The 17,765-nt window shown below is 44.4% G+C and overlaps 3 protein-coding genes across 3 annotated transcripts; 2 read left to right on the top strand and 1 right to left on the bottom strand.

The window, feature by feature from the left end:
- Positions 1–769: 769 nt before the first annotated feature.
- On the bottom strand, positions 770–6,130 carry azin1b (antizyme inhibitor 1b). The gene is made up of 11 exons (XM_076139310.1): positions 5,946–6,130; positions 5,024–5,167; positions 4,575–4,770; positions 4,254–4,427; positions 3,803–3,975; positions 3,258–3,471; positions 3,072–3,146; positions 2,463–2,628; positions 1,848–1,963; positions 1,026–1,243; positions 770–934 (listed from the first exon to the last, which is right to left on the bottom strand). The coding sequence occupies exons 3-11, from the start codon at positions 4,674–4,676 to the stop codon at positions 859–861; spliced, it is 1,314 nt and encodes a 437-aa protein (XP_075995425.1). The 5' UTR covers positions 4,677–4,770; positions 5,024–5,167; positions 5,946–6,130; the 3' UTR covers positions 770–858.
- A 3,210-nt stretch (positions 6,131–9,340) lies between these two features.
- Positions 9,341–14,745, top strand: atp6v1c1b (ATPase H+ transporting V1 subunit C1b). Its single transcript, XM_076139558.1, has 13 exons — positions 9,341–9,497; positions 10,167–10,350; positions 10,486–10,553; positions 10,823–10,908; positions 11,000–11,094; positions 11,592–11,683; positions 11,969–12,067; positions 12,204–12,272; positions 12,747–12,839; positions 13,218–13,311; positions 13,399–13,496; positions 13,617–13,740; positions 13,824–14,745. Exons 2-13 carry the CDS (start codon positions 10,219–10,221, stop codon positions 13,920–13,922), a joined length of 1,149 nt encoding a protein of 382 aa, XP_075995673.1. The 5' UTR covers positions 9,341–9,497; positions 10,167–10,218; the 3' UTR covers positions 13,923–14,745.
- Positions 14,746–15,269: 524 nt separating this feature from the next.
- Positions 15,270–16,957, top strand: LOC142989554 (uncharacterized). The gene is made up of 3 exons (XM_076139093.1): positions 15,270–15,396; positions 15,698–15,822; positions 16,760–16,957. Exons 1-3 carry the CDS (start codon positions 15,270–15,272, stop codon positions 16,883–16,885), a joined length of 378 nt encoding a protein of 125 aa, XP_075995208.1. The 3' UTR covers positions 16,886–16,957.
- Positions 16,958–17,765: the final 808 nt, after the last annotated feature.

Genomic DNA, 17,765 nt, shown 5'->3' with positions numbered 1-17,765 from the left:
ACACTGAGGTCACATATGGCAATCACAGCACACTTAAATCCATGTAGCGTTAAAAAACACATCAATATCTTATCAGGAAAATACTGTTAGATGGGCCACAGCATAATACCTGGGCACAACACACTTATAAGATGGGAGCTTTCAACACGCCCCAGTTAATCTGAATCCAATAAATAAAGATGCAATGAGGTGAATTGCAGTAAAGAAATAGATTACGTCATTGTGTCATAAGTAATTTTTAAACGATGCGGAGCGAGGATCTGATGAGACAGAATACACACCGGGCATCGTTTTTTTTTTTTTTTCATTTTCTTTTTTACAAACACTTCAAAAATCATCTACAGACAAAGTTTGTGTGGTGTTAAACGGACAGACACAGGACTCCAACGACTGTCAACATGTAAATCGATACAGGTGATTTGAAAATCAATTGTACTTCTGTAAACTGGATTTGATATTTTTTTTTTAAGGAAACAAAACCACCCCCAAAGACGGCGAGGGGGTTCCACCTCCAAAGAGTCGTCCATTTTGTTGCATAAGGTTGTTTTGAGTGTGGGCCGGAGTTCTTTAAGCTGACACTTTTACAAAATCCACCAGGGGGGAGGAGCAAAACAGGGCAAGATTTTTTTTTTTTAGACAACTGCGGTGTGGAATAACCAATTGTCTCCCGTTCCCAAAAGGAAAAACAAAGTCAATTTTCCTGGGAGAAATATGGGACACAGCGTTTTCCAAGGTGGCTGGAATGTAGACCCCATTTTTTGCCCCCGTGTCCCAATACCGCCCTCACCCGTCTTCTCAAAGGATCAGAGGGCAAAGGGGGATCTGTGCAATATAATATGGGACAGGGGCAGAGGACAGTTACATGCTATACTGGACCATGGAGAAGTTCTTCATGGCACTGTCCAGGGCCACACCGGCCTGCTGCATTTCATACCTGCGAGTAATAAAAAGCAGCCCATCAGTTCCCCGCTGATCTCATTGCATTCTTGTCACAGCTCTAGAGAGGCCAAACAATCCATACTCACCAATCAGAGTTGGAGACAGTGTAGTAGACCGGCAGCTGGGGGGAGCCAGAGAGGCAGCCCAGCTCCTCCAGGCCACGGATTCCTATGTTGGAGAAGAGGAGCCAGTCTCCCACGCTGAGCTCGGGCAGCAGGCAGTGCTCCACCACCTGGTCCAGCTGGTCCAGAGACGGGCCCCACAGGCTGCTGGGATACACGGCTTCCTCAGCGCTCGGCACGTGCTAGAAGGCGTAAAAAGAAGAAGAAATTAAGAATGATCGGGGAGATGAAACTGTTAAGTAACATCTAGTCTGGTATGGAGGGTGCGCAGGTAGAGATCAGCTGTTCTGTCGCTCTAAAGCCGTGCAGAGACTTCATGAGTTTAACTCCGATTTGAATTCAAATTATTTTAGAGCCAACCCTAGTTTCAGCTGTCCTGGAGGTTGTTAGGCGTGCGACGTCGGGGGGGGGGGGGGGGTCTGGCTGTCTGATCCGCTGCCTGAATGTGATCACTGATCTGACTGTGAAGCGATCAGATGCATTTCTGGCATGTGTGTCAGTGTGAGCAGCCCTGTCATCTTATGCTCCCACATGTCTTTGGGGAACACTGTGTCCCATGTCACACATCTGAGGACCTCAGGTTTAGGTTGAAGAAAGCCAGACCCAACTTATCTCCTACATAAAGGTCACATAGAACACTTCCCTTTTCTATCAAACCATCATCTGACCCCGCTTCCTTCAGGGCTCATAATGTGCGTCATAGTTTCCCTTTTGAGCAGAAGCTGCTATCAGATGTTTTATTCAGAGCAAAGGGACATAACCTCTCTTGGGCGGAGGCCTACTGACCTTGTGCACTGCCGGGGCAGGGATGGAGTTTCCCAGTAGCTTGTGGCTGAATGGGCCGTACACGCCTTCATTCATGTAGTACAGGAACTCAGGGTCGTCACTGGAGCCCAGTTCACCTGTTCACAGACATCAGGGGACCACAGTCAGACGTATAGAACATGAAATATTATCTATCTAAACAGGATTCCAGAGTGAAACTTGAGCTACGTCATTTTTTGGATTATGTAATAGCCATGTGTGAAAGAATCCCAGCTGCCTTCCTCCGTTTGTTCAGACTGAAGGTTAAGCAGAGTCGAGAGGCGACATGAACGAATGTCAACGTCAACCTGCCATGAAGTTACCGTAAAAGACACAGTAGTAGGTGAAACACACACACACACACAGACACACAGAACATGTTATCTCACTAGAGCAAATATCTGGACAGTCCTGCTCGCTGTTCGTTTCAAACAAACAGACTGCAGAAACGATCCAGCGTTCTAATGTGTGTGACATTAAAAACATTTCTGCCTTTCAGTCTGAACAAACAAATGAAAGAATCTGCTGGGTGAAGACATTAACGTCAGAGTTGACTGCGTTAGGACAAAGGGCGGCGGTTAACGGAACATAACTCACCTTGGGCCAGGCTGTCCCACTGGAAGGTCACCACCTTCTTGCCAATCACGCTGACTGCCAGAGTGAAAGCAGAGGCCACGTAGAAGCTGCCGGGCTGAGCCAACACCTGCACGCCTGACAGAGGGGGGAAGTAGGCGTCCAGCAGCGGCCTGACTGCAGAATAAACCTGCTCACACACACAAACACACACACACACACACACACACACACACACAGAGATACACAGGACGATGTCACTGCCAGTAAAACAGAGGACTAACTTTACTATGAGGCATGCAGAACTGTTGAATATACTTGAAGTACTTTGGCCTTTGTGTTTATTCAGTTAGTCTCATCTTTTCTAAACCGATTCAATGAGACGTAACATGTAGGTTTAGAATGAGTTTAGGCTTAATATCTTTAAAGCTGCTGTTGCTGAGGGAACAAGATAGCGTCACACAAGCCAAAGGGGAAACGTTCATACTTTGGCAGAATCAAACGTGGCTGTCAGTCACCAGCCAACACTTTCAGGCAGGTAACTAATTGCATAGTCAAATATTCATATTTTATGGTAGGAGTTTGCGAGGAGCTCCAAAATAAAAAGGTGGTTAAAGCCGTCTGTTTGTTTACCTGTTTGAGCTGAAACTCTGAGCCAGTGAATCCACCGCCAATGTCCAAGATGTTCATTCTGAAGCCGAGTTCCACCTGAAAGACAGAAAACAGTTTCTACACTTAATGGAAATGAAACAACGTTGACATCTGTCATTGGGGTTTGACAAGAAAGTTCCAGTTCCATTTCCTATCACCAGCACTCACCCCCATGTCAAACACACAGCGGGCGTCTGATAGTGCGTGTGTGTAGGCCTGCTGCAGGTCCTGGCAGGAGCTGGGGATGTGGAAGGTCACACCCACCACCTGGACCCCCAGCTCCTTGGCCGCTTCCAGCAGGTGCCTACAGCTCTTGAGAGAGCAGCCGAAGGCCATGCTGGTCTCGGCCACGTGGGCTTCGGTGGTCAGCTGCACCAGCAACCTGCCAGAGAGACGGGCAAACATTAGCCAGGCATCAGAACATCGGAGAAACATTCATCCAGCGAGAAAGGTCAACAGGCTTGAGATACACATTAGCAACACACACCTTCTCAAGTTTGCGACATTAACAGAAGCACTCTCATGTACAGTTTGAAAATTTCCCCAAAGGCACAACTAAACAAACACCAACAAGCTATTCACGTTCATGTTCAGCAAAAGGTTCAATGCATGAACTTCCCTTTCAAAACAGAGATAAGACTCTGAATGTTCTCAGGTCTACATGTGCTGCTTTCAGGCACACGGTACTTTCAGAACTTGTTTTGTTCACCTACTTTGCACTCGGGTGCAGACGGGAAATCTTGGACAACTCGGCCTCACTGTCGCACACAAGATGCTGGATGTTGTTCTTGGCAGCGTGCTTTATGTGGACCAGCTGCTTGCAAACACCTGACAGAATGATGTTTTCTGGTGGAACGCCGTGCTCCAACACAAGGTTCACTTCAGCCTGGGTAAACAAGGACGGACACAAACAGCGTTATTACATAAGCAACACTAACCAGAAGTTTAAAAGGCTCAGCCATTCAATCAGAAAAGGACCAAGTTCACTGCATAGCGGGGAAAGGATAACAGCTATTAGATAACAAGTAATCAATGACATGCTGTCATATGAATGAACTCAAAATGTCCAGCTCTTTCATAACAGGCTCTGTGAAGCCTGAGGATTACACACATTAACTAAAGAAAACACGACTAAGTTTCTGTTTAACCGAGGTGACCGCTCACCTTGTTGGCGCAGACGAAGCCGAGGCCCAAGGAGGCCAGAACCTCGATGACAACTGGGCTACTGTTGCAGCTGACGGGGAAGTATGGCCTGAGCCGCGGTGCTGTGTTCTGCCAGCACACATGCTGCTGCATCAGCCCACCCAGGTCCCCCACAACAAAGGCACTCTTCTCCACCTGGAGACAAGAGGGAGGAAGTTTGCATTGAAGGGATCAGACACACTACTACAACTCTTTATAAACCAGCCCCAAAAATAAGATTCAATAACAGGTCTGTGTATAAAACTACGTATAGAAACTTATATAATTTAATGTTGTACTGACCAGTGCCTGCTCGCAGATGTGTCCGTCAATTACATCTTCCAGGGTCACTCCTCCCTCCAGGAGTTCAATGATGTAGCTGGGTTTGTCAGCAAGTCCTTTCATCTCAACCGTAATCCGCTAATCCGACAATCATAAAGAACAGTTAAAAGTCACGGGGTCACGACTGAGCCAGTGGGTCCTGCCGGTATGCAACAAACTGGAAGAAGAAGAAGAGAGAAGGAGAGAAGGAATGAGGACAGAGATTCTAGTAACAACATCACATTCATACAAGGCACTGATGAATTTCACGCCGGATCAATGCAAGTGTCAACACCAGATATCTGAATGAACTTTGATTTCATGTAACTTCTGACTGCACACACCCATATCATCACAGAGAATATTGACTGACATGGAAGACTGAGATATGTACGAAACGTGTGTGTTTACAATGGCCATGAATGACTCACATGGACAAGTCAGGAGATGGACCTGTCCCACTATCAGCTAGGATCCCAAGGCGGCTCAGCGTTGAAGTCAAAGTGCTCCCTGTAAAGAGCCGCCCCTAGGCCTTCTGGGTAACGCTCATACACCTGTGCCGAGACGGGGGAGCCCTGAAACCAAAACACACACACGCATAATTACATTTCAATACACACAGCTGAAACAGGCAACAGTGACTTGAGTTTATGATATAGAAATAAAAGTCTCAGTTCCGCTTGTTACTCCTGTTAACTTGTGTCATCACAACGTTTACAAGGAATAACGGTTGTAAACGCACCATATCGCACAAACTTACACACCTGATCACACCGCGCGTTTAACACAATCTAACCAAATTAAAAACCGAAATCGGCTAAATGTGAATAAATAACTTCACACTCGTCGTCACTATTGTAATCAAACGGCTCTTCCTTAACAACGGAGCACACTTGTGTCGAAATTGGACAAATGTCAAAATCTAATTTCAAAACATTAGCAAATAACACCACGGCAAATGTCACACAAAATACACTTTAGATCTTAAAAACAGCCTCGTAGTCGGAAGGAAGCGCCATTGCTGTCGGGATTGTTAATGATAGCTAAGCTACCGACTCCACGTCGACTGAAGAAGAAGCTTATCTCGGGACTTTATTTCATTAATTCCTTCAAATATAAACTACCGATTCGATTTTAAAAACACACGAACAAACGCGTAACAACGACTACCAGGGATCGGTTTGTAAGTGAAACAACCCGCCCCGAGTCGGAGCTTTCCGGCGTGAGCGCAGCGGCTCGGAGCAATGAATCGGTCTGTCATGTGTGTGGCAAGAAGCAGAAAGAGCAGCCCGCCATGTTACGTCCGCCCGCTGTATCCAAGGAAGTCAGACCCGGCCGAGGCGCTGTACTTACGTGAGATAACGGCCAGAATGTTTTGGAAAATCGTCTTCTCTTTTTCGGCGGAATTTTTAAAGAGTAGTGGGCACACAGAGGTAAGAAAGTAGGGCTGTTTTTGCCATATGTTTGGATGAAGGAACGCGCGGCGATCGGGGCGTCAGTCTGCGTCTTCTCGGCTGGCTGGTGGGAGGAGATCTACACGCAGCGACGGGAAGAGGAAAAGGTAATGAACGGGCAGTGGGCGGGGCTTTTTTCAGATCCACCAATCCACTTCGCGCTTTCCTCACTCATGACCATATACGCATTTCCGAATAACAGAGGCCAGAGCGGAGCCGATATTTATTCGTGTTACGTAAGGTAAACTTTCCGTACATGGTCACCCATTTTCATTATCAGACCAACAACTCCGCGGCTCCGTTTTGCGATGGGTCACTTTATGGTTGACCTTATATGATTTACGGAAGTTGAACAAGAGTGCTAGACGTTGACCTACTGCCAACTGACACTGTTTACACCATCTACTGCCAAAGGTAATGGAAGTGAAACATTATCAGAAGATGAATGTGATAAAGACAATATTTCATTACAAGAGCTAATCAACAAATCAGTTTCTAGACTTTGTTTGTTTAAATCAGAGAGAGTGCATACCTCCACCAAGGCCGAGTAGTTTGCAAATATGACTCCTTCCTTGACTGGATTATGGATCAACCCCTCCCACTGACAAACCAACAAACCTTTGATTCCACCTTGGATATAAAAAAAACAGATACAACTTTTGTACTTGGTCCAGTCATTCCACGTGTAAGATTCTGTGCCAAATATTGTAGGAGGGAATATAAAAGAAAAAAAAGTTTTGGGATGGATTCCAAAGGGCCTGGCCTATGTTGATGGATGCAGCTGGACCAAAGGAATCCAGGGGGAAATTTTGATTCTATGACTTACAATCCAAAAGTTCTGTGGAAAAACATAAAAGTTGTAATAACAGCGCCACCATCTGGCTGACTGGTACAAACAATCAATGGGTTCTTCCTTGATCATGTCCCAATTGGAATACATTGGAAGTTCTATAGTATATTCAGACATGTCCTCATTAATGTGGAGGAATCACATCAGAAGAAATGCTATAGCAAAAAGCATTTATCAGGGAATTTACAATTACAATAATCCAAAATAAAAGGTGACAAACTGGAGCATAACTGGCTCAACATTGTTGTTTGGTCACATTTTCTAATGAGTCCTTCACAGATGAAAGTTTGCTTTTCCTTCTTCAAAGTCTATGAATGCAAAACAAATCACCTCAATTTGAGTCACAAGCTATTAAATGATCCTCCATTCAGCATGATGCATTCCAATAAAGCAATGTGGCTCTTGCAGTGTACTTTCCATCGCCCGTTTTTCTTAGCAATTGCCCATGAGCCTTGTACACATTTAGGACTCCAAGAACGGGAGCCTCTGTTTTACTGTGGGCGGGAGGATATGCGGTTGAGAATGTCGTTGGGTCAAAACACTTCTATCTAAAGCGATCTCAGTCGATCACATGGGATTTGACTTTTTACAACCACCCTGAACTTGATTCTAAGCGTCGCCCATAATCTGTATGTATATGTATATCAATACATTTTCCAGTGTGCCTGTCAGTATAGGTTTGTATTGTACGGAGACTGATGATTATGAAAGTGAAAGTGTTATGGTGATAAACATTCACTATTCACGCTGAAAGACAAAACATTCCAAATGTCCCGGTGTCTCCCCAGACATTTTTACTTCCATGGTGTCCCTGTCAGTACCTTGTGGAATGCAGGGGATTGTAAGTGAGTTGTGAGTTTACTGAATATTTGGTTAATTATTCCACCACTCTGTGTCACATTCACTCAACACCTCCACAGTTTCAGTTTAATGCCAAAAAAACAAATGTTTGCAAATTTTGTTAGGGTTGCGTTGTATTTTTGGATCACCAACACTCTTTCTGAAGCCACTCCAGTTGTGTGAGCTGTGTTATTCTGCCACCGGGGCAATATACTGCATGGTTGTTTGACTGTGTGGCTAGTCTCGTTCTTATCTTTATGTTATTACAGCTGGATCAAGGGACATTGTGTTCAGAAAACACTTAACCTTAAAAAACATTGCTGTCTAATCACTAAGGAAATTCCCTGAGCAACATGCTGACAATGAAATATTGATGTTTAATAATGATGTTTTAAAGCTGTCTAGTCATGGTTACTATGTTAAGAAACCAAGTGACTTCCTGAAATGGAAGGATAGAGTCAAAGTGATGGCCCTGAGGCGCTAGGAACAGTGGGAATAAGACATCAAACTGTAAATGACTCAAACCTGACATAAATACAGACATATTATGGTGTTTACCATTAATTTAAGCAAAAGCAGAAGCTAAGATCCTGTTTACATAACTCAGTGTTTAAGTTGCCCGTAGGCACATTGGCAGACTATAATAAAGGCTGTGATTAAGTTGAGAAAGCAACTTCTTGCAAAATCCCATCTCTGTGTAGGTTATAAGTTTGCGTCACAGGGTCGTAAAGGACTTTGTACATCTCACAAACAGGAGCTTGCTTGCTTTCGATAGCAGACAAGTGCAGTTCAGCTCAGTTCAGGGCCTTTGGTGTTCTAAAGAAGGCAAAAAGCAAAAACAATCCGTTCTCAATACCCACACTACACCCACACCTCTAATTTGGAAAGTATGAGAGAGATTTCTGACATTTAGACACTTTTATCTTAGATAAATCTTAAACAGCTGTAATTAATTTGTCTCATAAGATGGCATTGTGAACAGAGGGGAATATATTATACTGATGTCCCTCTGTTTAGTTTGTTGCTTTAAATCACTGCTCAGTGTAAATCAGGAAAATATATGTGTGTAGTAGTATATCGTATAACGGTTATGGGGGAAATGTTCCGATTACAAACAGGTGAATTTATGAGCTATAAAATGCTCATAAATATTTCCTTTGATGACATTGATATACCGCCATCTACTGACAAATGATCAATGTCTGTAACCAAAGAGGTCGGAATGGAGACGTATACAGAAGAGCATGCAGTACGCATCTGGTACCACATGGGGGCGGTATTGAGAGCTATCTCAAAACAAACGCGTATGCTGCCTTCAGGGAGTGTTGGGAAAAGGTGTTATTATTACTTACTGCGAAGACGAGAACAACGCATTTAATATAAAATGCGTCTAGCTTCTCTATAACAACGTATTATCAATCTATTTTACGAGCTTGTATCGTGAAATTACGTATTTAGAGAGTCAATATTACTAAACAATTGTAAATATCTCATGCCAACTATTATCTTTGCGACTGGTTGTGATGATAAGGAAGGTTGGAAATAAGACCTAACGAGCACTGAAGGCAGCTTGGTGCGCACCAGATTTTGCGCAGGCTCAGATGGTGCCCTGGTCAGCTGACTGTGTGACAGCGATGCTGTGATGGAGGAGGTCTGAATCGTACACCTTCTGTTTATTTCTCTGCGCTATGCATGGGAAGCCGTGACCGTTGGACTGAACTACACCGTGCGGTCCACATCCCGAAAGCGCAAAACGCATCGGTAAGTGCGAAAAACGCGCACGGCTGCGTCGTGACGGCAAGAGGCAGCGATGCAAACTAGCGCAGCAGCAGCAGCAGCAGGCTAATACCCCGTTTAAAGACATAAACCCTGCTGATTGTGTTATTGTGTCTATAGTTTGTGACGGATGACGATTTACACATGAGCCGAATGAGCATATTATCAGGAAAGGGATGATTATTTACAGCGTGTGTCGTTAAAGTCAAGGAACTGATCACATGACAGTCAGACATACACGGGGATTAATCTGCAGTCCGCTTCGGTCAGACATGATACAATCTGCGTACACTGACCATGTGATCATCCGGAAATACAATAGGAGGAATTCGGAACAACAAAAGAGGAACCAGTGGCTCTGTAACGTGACTCTGATTCATCTGATTACGTTTCGTCAGGGCTCCTGTGGGAGAATATAACGTATAGTTTACTACAGAGAGTCATATCATCGCTCAGTTATTTGGTTATGTCTGTCTTTCATGGTCCTTCTGTTCTGTTGAGGTAAGAATTGTTAATATGTAATAAATGTGTCCATCTCAGTGAGGTCAGAATCTAAAACAGAACAGCAGCTCTGCTTAGGGTTTGGATCTTGAGTAGGATCAAATCAATGAATCAATCAGTCAATGGATCCTCATCAGTAACGTTCCTCCTCAGTGACTTCTTGGCTTAATATTGGAGTTGGTGGACCAACTTCCTACCAGCAGCCATGACAGAATTCTGGTTGATCTCGGCTCCGGGAGAGAAGACGTGCCAGCAGACGTGGGATAAGCTGATGGTGGCAACCACACGCACCAACAACCTCTCGGCCAACAACAAGTTTAACATCCCCGACCTCAAGGTTAGAAGCTGACACCGTCTGATCCACAAACGCACCATCGACAGCACTCATGGGGAATTAAACTAAACAGAAACATTCAATTGAATAAAGGGGAGAACTTTGTGTTTGCTAATGTTTTGTGTTCCGTCTCTACAGGTTGGAACACTGGACGTCTTGGTGGGTCTGTCGGATGAACTGGCTAAACTAGACACTTTTGTTGAAAGGTAAACTTTGCAATTATGAAGATCAAACATGCACCTGATGATGATGCTATTAGTGTGAACAGGTTCTGTATGCATTGTCAGATGCCTTCATGTTTGTTCAGTACATCTCAGTGATCTCAGCACAGTGTAAAAACTTGTCTGTTCAGTTCTGTAGAGAATGCACGTCACATTGGCGTATCACAATCCTCACTGTTGTGTTGTCATGCGTTTTTGGTGGTTTGCAACTCCCCCCCTCCTCCTTCTTCTCCCCCTCCTGTTTTGGGCCTCAGCGTGGTGAAGAAGGTTGCTCAGTACATGGCTGATGTTCTGGAGGACAGCAGAGACAAAGTACAGGAGAATCTCTTGGCCAACGGAGGTAATCCAGTTCAAATTCTCACCTTCATGTCCACAGAATTATTCTCCTCACTCAGGTAAGTGCTGATTCATCTCTTTTCTACTCTGTACAGTTGATCTGGTGACCTACATCACCAGATTCCAGTGGGATATGGCCAAGTATCCGATCAAACAGTCCCTGAAAAACATCTCTGAGATCATCGCCAAGGTACGTCAGAGATCACCGACTCCTTCTTCCTTTTTTTAACAAGCTCACATTCTTTTCTTAGAATCAATAAAAAAAGCGTCACCAGTGGGTTTTGTCTTTATGGGTTTTGATCATAATCTCCCTCTGGTTTGGCCGGCAATGCTGGAGGGGTGTAAACACACAGAAGTCCTTTTCATGGCCGACCAAAACAAAATCATTCACAGCTGTCATCATCTGAAGGAATTTGGTTCTGGCAAATTTCCTTTTTCCTGTTCAGGAAGTGGTGAAGGTCTTTGGGGCCAAATCGGATGTGCCGGTTGATTACTGGCCCAAGTATCTCGTTTCTCCATCTTGTTCATGTAAATCGTTATGCAACCGTCAATTATCCGCTTGTATCATTTTCATTTCACACATCTTCACTAATCTGTGCGTTTCCTCTCACTCGCCCACGTCTGGGATCAAACTAAACCTCAGCCTGAATGATCCAAAGCTTTCATCTGCTTTTGTTTGGTTTGTAGCAAGCCACTCAGATAGACAATGACCTCAAGGCCAGAGCTTCTGCTTACAACAACCTGAAGGGGAACCTGCAGAACCTGGAGAGGAAGAATGCGTGAGTAGTAGTTAATGACATCACTTATGCTCTGCTTGAACATAAATATTGGGTTATTAACAGTCACTGTGTTAAGGTAAGGACATTAACTGCTGAATATTATTGATGACAGAAGTGTAATTTAGGTCAAATCCTGGATATTGACAATGTAAATTATCTGTCTTAGCTTTCTAGATGGATTTCCGTCTGTATCTTACTGAATTTTGTGCAGCTTCTTTATTGTTTTTGCAGTATTTTTTATAGTTTTGTTGACATTGTTGTTGTTTTGTGTGTGTGTTCCTGCAGGGGGAGCTTATTGACCAGGAGTCTGGCGGACATAGTGAAGAAAGAAGACTTTGTCCTGGACTCAGAGTACCTGATTACCATGCTGGTGGTCGTCCAAAAGTAAGCAGGCAAACATCAACACCACCTACAAATCCCTACAAATAGAGAGCCAGACCGGAACTCCCAAACATCGGTGTGGGAATTGTTGGTGGTATTGTTGAAACCTTTGTGATCTGATGTTTCCTCTGCACACCAGGATCAACTATGCTGACTGGCAGAAGATCTACGAGACTCTGGCAGAGATGGTCGTGCCGCGTTCCACTAAGTGAGTATCGACTAACCAGCTGCTTCACTTCCCTCCATCTTTTAGACAAATTGCCAAAGCATCAGTCAGACTTCTCTTCTTCTACTGTCTATTCATAGAAGTTTCTTTGACAACCCGTCTCGTCTTCTTCAGCGTTTCTAAAAGTGGAAACATTTAATGGTTGACCTATTAATTCAAATCGCCTCACATTAGAATAGAAAGCTCCATGTCTTTGACCTGCAGGAAGCAAATTGACCGTTGGATGATTTCAGACGTGGTGTTCAGGCTTTTGGATAGACGCGGGGCTCAGCCTGGTGCAGTAACCTAGCAACCCCTCGCTTCCAGAACGGATAAGGAGTGTTTTCCTCTGATGTGACCTGTTCCACAGTGGGGACATGGAGCAGGATGGGAAGGAGATTAGTGTTTGTGGTTATGAAGGTCCAGATCCAAGTCCTCCCAGCTGATATGGCCGCCCTGTTTCTGCCTCTCCCACAGGCTGCTGTTTGAAGACCACGACAGCGGCCTCTTCAGCGTCACGCTCTTCAGGAAGGCTGTGGATGACTTCAAACACAAGGCCAGAGAAAACAAGTAAGTCACACCATCATAGGAGCACAAACAAATGCTTACAGTCAGTCTGGGTTTGATTTATAAAGGTTTAGTTTGAGTGGAGCGTCAGTCTGATGATGGCTGTCCTTTATTTTTTGCATTTCCAACTGCGGCCACAAATACACAGCACTCGTGTTGGCGCTGGATTCGAGGAGGCTTGTAAATCCAAGCGCTGGCTTATTTTCACCCTAAAATAGCCAGCCACTCTGTTACAAACACAGTCCTCCAATAACCACGACCCAGACACGTTATTGTGTTCGTTCCTTTAAATGTGCGCGGGCGTCCATAGCCTATTTTCAAGAGTGAACCCGAGTGTGTTGTGAGAGAGCTAAACGCATATTGATGTGTGTCCCCAACCAGGTTTACCGTGCGTGACTTCCAGTACAACGAGGAAGAGATGAAGGCAGACAAAGAGGAGATGACACGATTGTCGACAGACAAGAAGAAGCAGTTTGTAAGTCCACAAACAGCACAACTGGTTTAGAGGTTTATGATCTTTATGACTTTAAATATAACTTAAAAGGTGTTGCTCTCCGTCTAGGGGCCTTTGGTACGATGGCTGAAAGTGAATTTCAGTGAGGCCTTCATCGCATGGATTCACATCAAAGCCCTGCGTGTGTTTGTGGAGTCGGTCCTGAGGTAAGAAAGTTGACACCCGGTGTGTTACGTTTTAAATATTCAGGAAATGGGTGCAGTTCATTTTTCTTTTATTGTCCTCATTGTCTCGGTGATGAAAAAGGGTCCTCTTGTGTTTCATAGATACGGTCTGCCAGTCAACTTCCAGGCCATGTTGCTCCAGCCCAACAAGAAGAACATGAAGAAGCTGAGGGAGGTGCTGTACGACCTCTACAAACATCTGGACAGCAGTGCGGCCATCATCGACGTGAGTCTCCCTAACCAGAGCCACGTATGAGATCACCTTAGGGAACAAGACAGAGGCTGATGTTGTTTCCTTTGTGCTTGCAGGCCTCCATGGACATCCCAGGGCTGAACCTGAGCCAGCAGGAGTACTACCCCTACGTTTACTACAAGATCGACTGCAATCTGCTGGATTTCAAAGTCTAGATACGTCGTCGTCATCGTAATCATCGTCTCACTTCCCGTGCAATAGTGTTTTGATGTGACGCGCTCACATCCCTGAGCTTTAAGTTATTCCCAATCTGTTTGTCCCGGTTTTCTCACCTTTTTTGTGTTCATATAATCCTTTCTTCCCTCCTCCTCCTCCTCCTCCTCCTCCTCTCATTCCTGCCACATTCCTGTATTGAAATTGAACAAACTGCAAGGAATCAAGGTGTGCTGATAGGTCACATAAGAGGATCAGCTGGTGTCCATTCATAACTCCTCTTTGTTGTAGAATTGATGAAGTCCGGCCGTCCCTTTGATGTGACATCGTCTTCATCAGTGTTTCCAAATACAGGTCATTCCCTCTGGCACCAGAGACCAAGTGATATACTGCATCTAATGTTGTTGTTTTCCTCTCATGTCACTTTATCAAAAGCAACAAGATCCATGCAGGGAGAATAAAGAGAACAGTCAGTGTATGTTGAAATACTCATAGTATTTATTTTAGACTCTAAACTCTCGAGACGTTTTTGTTTGGTGATGTGTTTTTAGCTTCATGTGGGAAATGTCTGTTTACATGTGTGTGTGTGTGTGTGTGTGTGTGTGACTATTCTGTACCCACTCAGGCGATTATGTGACAAACTGAGACAGGTTATATTGTCATGAAGCAATATCTGTGCTGACTGGATGATTTGCTCCTCTATGATTTGTATCTATTAACAGTTAAAAAGAAGAAAATAAATTATAAGCGTATGTGCAACTACTGTATTGTCTCTATACCACATACTGTATATGAAATAAATGTGAAATAAATATTTAAAAGATGCGATGAGGTCTGTTTACCTTTTTTCTTTGAGCAAACTGTAATGATGTTTATGTCAAAATCATGGTGTAATCAATAACATGTTAACATACATCACTGAGAGATGGAGTCATAAATGGAGGACTACTCGGCCTTGGTGGAGGTATGCTCTCTCTCTTTCTCTCTCTCTCTCCCTTCTACTATTACATTAGCGTACTGTTTTCTGATGATGATGATGATGACAGTGAGCTTCCTCGCAGCCTATCACCGGCCTGGGTGGTTGCAGGTTTAATTCCCAGGGCTGTGGATGACGCAGATAGCCTCGGTGTGTATTCATGCTGATCAGCCGCTGTGTGTGTGTGCAGCATCGCCAGCAGCAGCAGCAGCAGCAGCGGCGGCAGCAGCAGCAGCAGCTCCGGGACGGATGGAGTCGGTATCACGGATGGAGCTGCAGTAGAGATCCGGTTGGGATGCTGCTGCTGCTGCTGTGACACCAAAGGGGAACCGTCTCATCCCGCTGCTCCACCTGTTTGGAGGATCTTCTCCCGATGGGTTGTGGAGGCAGCCGGGCGGACGCGATCATCGAGCCGAGGTACCATGAGAGCTGGACCAGGGAGACCGAGTCGACGTGGCTCACTAACACCGACGTGGAGACTCCTCTTCCCGTAGGAAACAGTAAGAGACGCCGCCGTGTTGCTTGTTAGAAAAGACGCCAGATGAAGACGCGCATCGTGAGAAATGTGGGAGTCGCTCGGCAATCCAGCATAGACATCCAACAATTTTGTGTTAAAAAATGCAACGAATGATAAATATCGCCAAGATAAAGCAGCGTTAACACCTGCAGCTGCTGTCACATGCACATCCACGCCAGATGGTTGTATTTGCTCCATCGCTATGCTGTCATGTTGTGTTCAAAGACAAGGGACGCACTTGTGTGTACATGAATGTCTGAAGTGTGAATAATGTCCCTCCGCAGGTAAAGCGATGGAGGCCAGTCTGAGGGAGAAGAGGATGGTGAACACAGGTACCCAGTGTGGTAAACAGGCCCTGACCAGCTCAGGATCAAGCCACCAGAGGAGACCCAGGCGCTCGCTCACTGATGTAAGTGTCCACTGTGGGACCTGAGTCCAGCTCAAGTCCAACACAGTATGGATTTGTATTTCAGTACTGATCTTGCATTCAAAATTGTACTTCATATTTACATACTTTCATTCAGATTTGTGCATTTACAGCTTTAATATTAAGATACGTGTAAAGGTACATGGACCTCAAAGGAAGAAAGGAGAAAATCAGGGAAGATTAGCAAGAAGGATGAGAAGTAAGAAGGAAATAAAAATGTCTGACTGGTATTTTTTATGACTTTATTTGAATTAAATCATCTAACTGGAGATAGTTTAGCCTACAGATAAATACTATGGAGTACAAACTGCAGATTTCCTCTGAAATGTCTCAAACTAATGAGATAAGATAGAGTGCTACTTATACATTTACATACATAAGTGCTGTGCTTCAGTTCCACTTCTGTACTCTTCCTTTCAAAACACATTTTAGTTTTTCATTGAGTCTTTGATTGTCAGAGAGCTGATAAGTGTGTGTTCAGAGGGCCTTTCAGTCATGTGAGCAGGTTTAGGAATTCAGAGTTTCAGCAAGAAGAAGAAGACGTGGTTATGTCAACGTAAACTTTAATGACACCAGTATGTTCAACCCATCAGCTGTAGTAATATAGTGACACACTGTGTAGTCAAATAATGGTTTATGGTATATATAGTTTGGAAAAATACAAATTTAAGATTCAATCTGGGATCTGTGGTTGAGGGCCTGGAACTGATTTTACATTTTTTTATCAGAAAATCAATTTGTCTTATCTTTAAACCACTAAGTGAGAAACACAATACTGAGATTCATTTACTTAACCTTTCCTTTACAGGAGGTGACTCACGGCTCAGCTGGCCCTCCGCTCCCACACACTGTCTGTCCAGTGTGGTGACATTTAAAATGACATGACATTCAAAATCCTCCATTTTTCCCCCTCTCACAGCAAACCACTCGTGACTCCAAGAGGAGAGCGTCAAAGGAGGCGAGCGCTCTGTCCAAAGACGGACAGGCCGCCAATAACGCCAGCGGTGCAGATGCTGAGCCTGGGAAAGCTTGTGACGAGAGATGAAGATGAGCTGGGACTCTACGAAGAGGAAGGCGGCCATCGCTGAGCAGTTCAGCAGGAGATAGGACGGTGATTTTCAGAGCAGTGTGGACATCGTGTGCTTGTGACTCTGTAAAATCTCAGCTGTCGTTGTCAGTGGTTTACAATGTAAGCACCTGCATATGCCTCCACCCAAAGATCCCGGGATGCTGCATCTTTATCGTGCCATTGCAAATGCATGTGCAAAGCAGAAAGGGGTTCAAAAAGCAGTGTTCCGACTTTTCACCAAACGTTTCTCCCACGCTTATGGTGCTGATCAGGGAAAATTCAGCCAGCTGCAAGAAGAAAAAAACCCCCAGAACAGATGGTTCCATACGCAAATGATAATCACAGTCTGCACATCAAATGTTTCCTGTGTGGGGCTTTTCCTTAAGAATTCGCATCAGTTCTGTGTGCAAGTGTATTCCTTTCCTTTTGAATGAAGAACGATAGTGTGAGAGAGATCACTGATGATTTTACATTTAGAAGAACCTGAAGTGCTGTTTGGAAAGTGAGGTGGAGAGGTTTGAAGCTTGAAGACTGAGGACTGTCTTTACTCTGGCCTTTGCAAGATAAACAAACACACCCGCATGTGCCTCTACTTCATCATGTTCTGACCTGGTCCTGTATTCACTTTGATAGAGTTTCTTAACTGAAGTCAGTGTTTGTTCTCTTCTTCCTTTACTTTTCCTTTCATATGATGTTACACTATATTATTTACAATATGTTTTAATAATGTGTTAATACGTGTGGCTTACACTGATATGCATGCATAAATCAATCTCAACTTGATTCAGCTCTAAGGAAATATGATCATGCGTACGATGTTTCAGTCCAGACATTATCAAGAGCAACAAGCTTTTGA

Source organism: Genypterus blacodes, unplaced genomic scaffold (assembly GCF_046128005.1).
Source record: "Genypterus blacodes isolate CSIRO-AG114 ecotype Tasmania unplaced genomic scaffold, CSIRO-AGI_Gbla_v1 ptg000438l_1, whole genome shotgun sequence".
Taxonomy (NCBI): Eukaryota; Metazoa; Chordata; class Actinopteri; order Ophidiiformes; family Ophidiidae; genus Genypterus; species Genypterus blacodes.
This window is presented reverse-complemented; position numbering and strand designations above follow the sequence as displayed.

Excerpts from the sequence above, each read along its gene's own strand:
- azin1b (XM_076139310.1), bottom strand. The coding sequence starts at position 4,676 with ATGAAAGGACTTGCTGACAAACCCAGCTACATCATTGAACTCCTGGAG. Across the intron at positions 3,147-3,257 it reads GCTGTGTGTTTGACATGGGG|GTGGAACTCGGCTTCAGAAT; the intron begins GTGAGTGCTGGT and ends TCTGTCTTTCAG. Across the intron at positions 2,629-3,071 it reads CAGAGTTTCAGCTCAAACAG|GTTTATTCTGCAGTCAGGCC; the intron begins GTAAACAAACAG and ends GTGTGTGAGCAG.
- atp6v1c1b (XM_076139558.1), top strand. The coding sequence starts at position 10,219 with ATGACAGAATTCTGGTTGATCTCGGCTCCGGGAGAGAAGACGTGCCAG. Across the intron at positions 10,351-10,485 it reads TTAACATCCCCGACCTCAAG|GTTGGAACACTGGACGTCTT; the intron begins GTTAGAAGCTGA and ends CCGTCTCTACAG. Across the intron at positions 10,909-10,999 it reads GAATCTCTTGGCCAACGGAG|TTGATCTGGTGACCTACATC; the intron begins GTAATCCAGTTC and ends TACTCTGTACAG.
- LOC142989554 (XM_076139093.1), top strand. The coding sequence starts at position 15,270 with ATGGGTTGTGGAGGCAGCCGGGCGGACGCGATCATCGAGCCGAGGTAC. Across the intron at positions 15,397-15,697 it reads TCCTCTTCCCGTAGGAAACA|GTAAAGCGATGGAGGCCAGT; the intron begins GTAAGAGACGCC and ends GTCCCTCCGCAG. Across the intron at positions 15,823-16,759 it reads CCAGGCGCTCGCTCACTGAT|CAAACCACTCGTGACTCCAA; the intron begins GTAAGTGTCCAC and ends CCCCTCTCACAG.